Source organism: Poecilia latipinna, unplaced genomic scaffold (genome assembly GCF_001443285.1).
Source record: "Poecilia latipinna isolate Pla-1442-1.1 unplaced genomic scaffold, P_latipinna-1.0 Scaffold232, whole genome shotgun sequence".
Classification (NCBI taxonomy): Eukaryota; Metazoa; Chordata; class Actinopteri; order Cyprinodontiformes; family Poeciliidae; genus Poecilia; species Poecilia latipinna.
In genome coordinates, this window is record NW_015112848.1 from 445,868 (window position 1) to 454,293 (window position 8,426).

The following is an 8,426-nucleotide window of genomic DNA, read 5'->3' on the forward strand; positions in this document are numbered from 1 at the left end:
GAGAAATATTCCAATCTAAAATGGAAAAATAAAACTTGATGAATATCCATGCTGAAGTCTGTGATTACTTATCATTTATATATCTGAATAAATTAAAGAATTGTGGATTTATTTATTCAAGGCACATGATAGAATTTCAAATGAACTCTTGTCAGACCAAAAACATTTTTTTTAAATACTCTTAGCATTAAAAGGCTTTTTCAAATTGTTTTCAGAATTTCTTCTGTCAACCTGGCTTACTTTTTAACATGTTTTACATGCAGTAAGATCAACATTTTCATTGTAGCAAATTTTGGAAAGAATTTGCAAACATCTGTTGATTACAATTAGGCACACAATAACCTGTGTAACCTAACACAGATAAATCTTTCTCATTTTATCCAGAAAATGAAAAATATTTCTCTTTTTTTCTCCCGTATCTTCAAATCTGGTTAATATAAATAAAAAAAATTTCTACTCAATCTTTGTTGAGGTTACGTGATGATTTATTTCTGCTGTATTTCTCTCAACTGGATGGTTCCTTGTTTTATATATTAATATTAACACCAGCATAAATGCATTAAATCTATATTTGTATGCACTTCCGTACAAAGATTGTTGGTGATGCTTTGACCTCAATCTAATCTCCTGAACGAGAGTCAGTGAGAGGGGCAACGGTGATTCATGAAAACCCTCGGCATCCTCCGCACACTAAGTTCAGCCTTCAATAAAGAGATTTACTTACAGTATGGCAAAAGGGTAAAATCAAACCAGCACTTCAGGTCTTTTATTTGCATTAGCCGGGTTTTTAAATTATTCTAGATGAACTGTGCTGCCTGCAATCCTGATATAACTTTGTAAATGTCTTTTTTTTTCTTCTTTTTTAAATTCTTGTGGGTGTTTTCTGATGTCTGTAGATTTTCTTAACTGCTGAAAATCGATTGGTCTTTAGGAGCAATGAAGTATTTAAACTCAACTCAGTTCAGCCTGAACAACAAAAACAAATTAATTTCTGTAATTTCATTTTTTTTAATTAAAACAGTATGAAAGAGTGCTCAATGATGGAAGGACAAAATGAAAGGATGAAAGAGTGAAAAAAGTATATATTATGAATTGACAAATAAGCTTTTGCTTGTATAAAATGCTCCCTCCGTTGCTCTTAGGTGGCAGCAAATCAGAGACATGGCTTATTATCACACAATGGTAGCAATCTAAATCAAAATCAAGCTGTTCATGTGAACGTTGCCCCTAAATGTATTTTACTGAAAGCTGTAGGGAATAAAGAGCTTGATATTTCATATATTTTTTGCTGGTTTTTTTCCTGTTGCTCTATTGGCTTTTTATATAGATGTGTTTTTACTGGCAGAAAGTCAGCATTATTATCAAAAGCAAATACAGAAGTGACATAAACAGAAATATGTTTAACTATTAGGTTTCAAGATTGATTACTTGATTGATAATTCTGATTAATAGATAGGCTCAAATTGCCAGGGTGACAATTATTTCAGTTAAAGTGTAATTCAAGTAAAAAATATCAACAAACATTCAATTTCAAAGAAGCATTTTCTGCTTGTTTATCACTCTGGAGAAATATCAGTACTCTATTATTAATCCATAACAACATTTATTTAAACATGTACACATACAATAGGTTGAGAAAAGAATTCACAGGTAATTGTTGATTTTAATGGTATGTAACATTAAAAATAGGATGGAGTTTTTCTTCATTAGCATGCAAGATTACTATACAGTGTAACCAACTATTACTGAAATAACGTCACAAACTAGGATCTTACAAATCAAAAACAGTTTTTTTTTTACAGCGTTTTCAAGTAATAACTGTGATCAAACTTTTTTTTTTACATGAGTGACACTCCAACATTATACTACATGAACAAAAGGAAGTGAGAGAAAGCAGAAAATTATATGTTTTGTCTGTAAGAGCATGGCAGAAAGCATATTGTTCAGAGTGCTTTTTGTTGCAGCTAACGTTGAAAAGAACTTTCCCAGCTCTCTCCACATCTGCCTGATCCATTCTCTTTTCAAAGTTTTTCTTTTTTGTCGCTTTTTGCTTTGCAGGATTTTCCGTCAATCTTCTCCTTGGCCATTGTGCTTGCATCCTCACTAGAACTTTGTGTCCTCAACCAAGACAGACCCCGGTACCTCCAGTAGCAGCGTGGTCTGAGCCTTCGCAATGTTCTCCAGCACGCCCTGCGAAACGTGTGGGAGGAAATACAGAACAGAAGCGGGTCCAGAGCACCGTTGATGTACCACAGCGGCAGGGACAAATACGATTTCAGGATGGTGTAGACGGAAAGAACTCTGTCAGACCAAACAACCACATACACCTGCATGAGGGACGATGCAATGTCTGGAAAGTTGAAGAGAAAAAAAGCCACCACAACTGCACCTGAGAAGAGAAAAAACATTAAGAAGCTTAAAAGTACTGACTACAAACACATACATTTACTGTTATAAGTTTATGTTGAAACACTCTCACTGTTTAAACTTTACCACACTTTGCTGCATCTGCATTCCCACAACCAACATGCAATAAAATGTATGTTTTTCTTTTGCTCACCCATTAGTTTTAAAGCCCTCTTTTCATTTAAAAGTAGCTTTCCATTCCGATGGCACTGAATGTCTCGCCTTCCCTCTAAATCTGGCCTCATAAGACCCATGTTTCTCCTTTGACGACCATTCTTCCGTAGGTGGAGTAGGATGAGCATGTAGAGTGTAAAGATGGAGACCAGGGGGACCTGTAGTCAGACAAGAATATTTAGTGCTCATGTCTGATGCTGAAACAGAGACCTGAAAAACTGACCTTACCAGGAAGAAGAGCCCAGCTCTCAGGAGTAAGGCTCCTTTGTAGATATGAGCAGGATCGGGTTCTGTCATTTCACACATGGTGGAGACCTTAAAAGCATCTTCTTGTGTGGTTGCTGTGTAGTCGAGGATGCAGGCTCTTGCCTGGTCGTAAACCAGTGCGAATGGCACAGCCGACACCAGGGAAACGATCCACACAGCGACGAGACATGGCAGTCGAGACTTCTTTAGGACGGAGAGGAGAAAAGGTGGGGAAACACTGTTATTACAGCATCTTTAATTCATCAGCCTTTCTTCCGACTGCTAATTGCTAAGTGGGACACAAGGTGGTAATCATGATCAGTCAAGACATGGAAAACAATTATTCACTGATGCCCACGGAGGAATATACTGAGTGGATGAAAAGTCAATGAGCCCAGAAATGTGATAATTAAGGGTGAATCAAACTGTGGGTATTGAGGGTGGTGAAGACCGCAGAAGGGACCAATTAAAAATCCTTCATTTGAACTTTTTTTTTTTTTAACTGGATGAGACATGGGTGGGTCCCAATATTGTGCAAAGGTTTTTAAGATGTTATGGATTGATGTCCTTTAAATGAGAAGTAACACAGTACTTACTATCTGTCACATGTTGATGTACAAAATTGCAACTTCACTCAAAAAGGCAACTAGTTTCCCTCGCTGACAGAAATATGGATTTGTCTGTAAATATTTCTGATCGTACTGTTAAAACTAAAAACTGAAGGAGCACAACCTTTTACTCTCATTATAATATGGCTGTTTTGAAACTACACTTGCATGTTAACGCCTTATTTTTAAATTGTCTTTATTTAAAAATGTATTACTTCCTTTTTACAGCAATCAGAGATCCCAACTCAGGCAGAAGGACTGCGCATGCATAGATCTGACTGCTCTTTGTGCAAGAACTCCAACTTTCAAATAAAAAATGGCAACACAAAAGACAAGTTATAAGAACAAGCGGTCCAACTTTGCTGTATCAGCTCCGTACCTTCAGACTGGAGACGGACCACATGGTGTGGCATATTGCTGCATAACGCTCCGTGGTGAAGGTCACGATAACCCAGCTTGTGGTGGCGCAGTACATCTGACGGACCATGAAGTACACTTTACACACCGCTTGGCCAAGGCGCCATGGATAGCTCTCCCAGTAATACCGATACAAAGTGACTGGGATGGTCAACAGCTGCAAAATATCTGTAACAGTAATAATTGATAGAAAGTTATTGATCAGCTTTGCATTACCAATCACATTTAAGGGGCATTGACTTTAACATAAAGCAGCAAAATACAAAAAAAATAAAAAATTAGAATAGCAATATTAGAGTAGAAATAGCCTTTATTAGAGGGGAAATTCAGGTGCAACAGCACCATCACATATTCGGAGTAGTTATAAGCACGAGCAGCTGAGATTTGGCAATAACAATGAATTTGATTCTGTTTGGGGCCATAAACATGTTGAGTGTCACTTTCGCTCTGAGAGGTGTGAGTGATTGAACTTCACGGGACGTAATAAATCATAGCAGGTACCTGAAATAACAAGGCTCAGAAGGTAGACACGAATGGCGCTGACTCTCATCTGAGCATCCATGAGGAGGGTCAGTATGCTCACACTGTTGAACACGACCTGTGACGCATTCAAAGGGGAGCACTTTGACACATTTGCAATTGGCGCGTTGCAAAGTCACAATTTTGAGTCTAGAAAAGCGCACATACGCCAAACAAGAAGATGAGGCTGTAAAAGATCGTCATGGGTACAGCAACTGAGAGCGGTTCACTTTTGGTGACGCTGATGTCGAGCTTCGGCGTTTCACTGGGGCTGACGTTGCAGCTGAAGAGGAATGAAATCTGCTCTGTGAAGTTCATGTTGAGGCAGACAGGCGATAGCTACAGGAAGATTTTAGGAGGAAAATTGCGTTGGATTATTTGCAATAAAAATACAGCTGTGATGTCACCAAATAATCATCAAATCAAATGGAATTTATTCAGAATAATATTTAGGTTTCTTTGATTTATTGTACAAAATATGCTGCTCTGTTGGTTTTGCATAAATTAATTGCAAAATCCAGTGTTCTAGCTGTTGTCAAAACAAAAAGAAGAGGGAGCACATTTGTTCAGGCAAGCAATTTACAAGGTAATAGGTCTGATGTAATTACAGAACTCCAACTATGTTCTTACACGGAATTTGGAATCATTTAAATGTTTTACCTACTTATAGCAGATATGACAAATATTATATGTAAATATTGAGATTTATCTTTGACAAAAGAATAACATATGTGACAAACCTTGCATTTTCGATAGAATACGCACCCATACTAGAGGAACAAGAAAATCTAGGAAGATTTTGGAAGAATTACTGATTGATTAATTTTTTTTTAACTAACACATAAAGAATATTCAAAAAGCTTTGTTGAGAATTCAGACTGGTTTATCACAACTATCGAAATAACATTAAATGAAGTTAGCATAAAATAATACAAGCAAAGTCTTACTAAAAGTGCTTGCATCAGATAAATCTGTAAATAATTCAATTTCTAAATCGATTTTGTTTTTCTAAGTGAAGACAAAATGATTTTTAAAAAGATTCCTTTAACTGGAGTAACCTGTTGAGTCAGACACAGCAAGGACAGAGAATCAGTATCATAGAGAAACAGAAAAAAACCTCTGGCCGTTTAGATTTGTAAAATTAGACTTACCTTTCTCTAAAGGGAAAACAGAGAAAATACCAGCGGCTCTCCTCTATGGCAAAACGCAAAAAAGAAAAACAACAAAAAACATCTCCTGCTTTGGATGCCTCCTTCAGTACCTCAGTGTCTCTGCTACTCCTTTTCTGATTCCAACACTCTCTCTCTCTCTCTCTCTCTCTCTCTCTCTCTCTCTCTCTCTCTATCTCTCTATCTCTCTCTCTCTCATCCTTCACAAAGACACTCTTAGTCATAGCTGGTAAAATCTTGAACACATGAATGTACCAGGCTAATGCCTGCAAGGCAGAATATCTTGTGAAAGTGAAATGGCATGTGCAACGATTTTGCTCAAGTTACGGCATTTTGAATTCCTTGAATTACAGGTTGTGATTTTTCTGGCACCATTCCTTAAAACAGAAAAATTATAATTCATTTTAGCTGAAAATGCACAAGTTAAATGATTTGTTTGGATTATTGCCATTTTGTGTAATTAACATTTATAAGAGTAGACTGTCAGCTAACAGTGAAACATAGGAAGCCCTGAAGAAATGGCCTGGGCCTGAGTAACATCCTGTTCATTACCAGTCAGTAGAAACATTAATGTTGCTAAGGTTGCAAAATTTTGACTACAAAATGGTCAAATTGGAGATGATGTTAAGTTCATCAGGAAAAATAGGGGAAAACATGTTGTTTTCCTTAAACTCATAAACTTTGGTATGATTAGGTTTTCATTTAATATTCTAAGGAAGAACCTGATCATTATCAGGTCATTTTAGAGAACTATCCATTAGAAGTTTACCAGCATAAATGAGATTGCTTTCTTGATACATTATTAATTGATTGACGTATTTCGAATACTGGTGACTGATAAATGACTGAATAAAGAACCAAATAATTAAAAAATATTTTTTTTAACCAAAGTCAAGCCTTTGTTTGAGCATAATCATGATAGTATGAAGAAATTGTTGTATATTGATAATACATTTCTAAAACAAATACCTCAAAGTCTAAGAGGAAATTAGTATGTGGTTCAAAGCTTGCGGACAATAAGAAGTTGTCGCATCTGGCTTGGTGACAGAAAACAGCAGAAATGACAGAACTGTTAGCAGGAGTAATCAAACCACTTATGAAACATGAGCATGAAGTATGGTAAAAGATATTGCTCTTCTTTTGTCGTGTCAAGGATGTGGAGCAAATGTAACTTAATTGGGAAGGTTGTAAAAGGGACACATTAACCTAAAGACCAAGGTGGCCTTCAGAGTGTAAGTAAAAATGGGTTCTAGTTAGATGTTTAGTGGTTCCACAGCAATAGTCTCTGTTTTTGTAATTCCACTTAAAAAAAATTCATACTTACATCACAGTCGGGATTTTCTCCACTTGACTCAAATTGTTTCCAATCAGCAAACAGAACAAGTTGTGAAAAATGACACAGATTTTCTGTACTGTTTTAGAATTGTAGTCTGCTTGTAGTTTTAGCAAAGGCAGAGGAAGAGAAGGAAGCCTTTCAGTCCATGTTGGTCACACTTCCAAATATTTAATTAACACAGTCGCCTTTTTCGGATCGGCACTTCTCTCTTCACAGTGGAGGATGGTTGTTTACAGCTCAGGCAGTTTCTGGTAAACCGTTAAGCATCGAACTGATGTAAAACATACACCATGGGCAAACTTAGCCCAGACCCTGTGTATGAAGCAAGTAGGACAAGGGACTGAGTTTTATTCAGGCTAGGATATGTCTATTGGCTGTACAAAACATGTTCATTACATTTTTTGCTCAAAATCATTCTCAGATAATGAGGTTTCACCTGGCCAGTTCTTCCTACTTTGAGCTCCTTTCAGAATGAGCTATTTTAGGGCTGTCACTCTAAATTAGCCACCACTGACATAAACTAATTATGTCATTATGTTACTTATTGCCAAAAAATGTCTTGAATGTTGTTTTTTTTAGTACTTTAACTGTTTTACAGCATAGAGACCCAAATGGAAATAAAATAAAATAAAATGCAGAATTCTTCTTTTTTTTTTTGCAGTAACATTGGTCACTCCAGTTATTGTTCAGAACAGCAGTGGTGAAAAATAAGAAGAGGGGGAATGATAGGCTCCTCAGCCAAAAACAATCTAAATGCATTAAAATGGAAATCAAAATCAACAGGATGTGGAAGAAAAATATGATTTGTATGAATCAAATCATGGCCAAAATGGCAAAGTCTCAGTCAACGCTCAGCTCTGAGGTGATTAAAGAAGGTTACAGTCTTTCACTGTTGTTGACAGTCTGCTTCAAGATTTTACTTTCCAGGCAGAGATGCTATTCCACAAATAATGATCTCAAACTAGTCTGCTCATTCTGACAACAAGAAGAACAAGGCATTTTGCCCAGACAAATGTCACTCGCTTGGTACTCTCTCTTTGTCTGTAAACCTGAAAGATGCCGTATGTGAAAATCTGGACCCGTTCTAAACAACCACTCCATGATCAAAGACTGAACACCCTTTCTTTCAGATTTTGATGTTTGGTTTTAACTCCAGAAAATCATCTTCGCCGCGGTGTGATGCCTAAAGGGATTGTAAAATTAAGAATCAAGGAGAAAAGTATGTTCTAAAAGGTTTCAAACAACTTGCAGAATTTTCCTGTTTTGGAAGTTTTTTAAACCTCGAAAATTGGTTTTATATTCACTATCAATGAGGAGACGATAGTATTTTTTGAGCAGCATAACAGGATGCAGACGGGGTAGTCAGGGGCATTTTATGCTTCTATGCTGGTGGAAGCAATGAGGAGAAATGATGGTCACAAAATCCAAAATTTGTATTTGGTACTGATCAGTCTGAACTGTACGGAGCCCCTAAGGGGACATGGAGAAAAAAAAAAAGGAAAGAAATCTCGACTTATTATCGCGAGATCCCGAGAAACTAAGTCGAGATCT

At 36.8% G+C, this 8,426-nt stretch overlaps 1 protein-coding gene across 1 annotated transcript; it reads right to left on the bottom strand.

The window, feature by feature from the left end:
* Positions 1-1,604: 1,604 nt before the first annotated feature.
* LOC106947262 (neuropeptides capa receptor-like) lies at positions 1,605-5,638 on the bottom strand. The gene is made up of 7 exons (XM_015032139.1): positions 5,522-5,638; positions 4,539-4,709; positions 4,353-4,449; positions 3,814-4,019; positions 2,809-3,030; positions 2,561-2,738; positions 1,605-2,389 (listed from the first exon to the last, which is right to left on the bottom strand). The coding sequence occupies exons 2-7, from the start codon at positions 4,686-4,688 to the stop codon at positions 2,022-2,024; spliced, it is 1,221 nt and encodes a 406-aa protein (XP_014887625.1). The 5' UTR covers positions 4,689-4,709; positions 5,522-5,638; the 3' UTR covers positions 1,605-2,021.
* Positions 5,639-8,426: the final 2,788 nt, after the last annotated feature.

Excerpts from the sequence above, each read along its gene's own strand:
- LOC106947262 (XM_015032139.1), bottom strand. The coding sequence starts at position 4,688 with ATGAACTTCACAGAGCAGATTTCATTCCTCTTCAGCTGCAACGTCAGC. Across the intron at positions 4,020-4,352 it reads TCTGAGCCTTGTTATTTCAG|ATATTTTGCAGCTGTTGACC; the intron begins GTACCTGCTATG and ends TTACTGTTACAG. Across the intron at positions 2,390-2,560 it reads GAGGGCTTTAAAACTAATGG|GTGCAGTTGTGGTGGCTTTT; the intron begins GTGAGCAAAAGA and ends TTCTCTTCTCAG.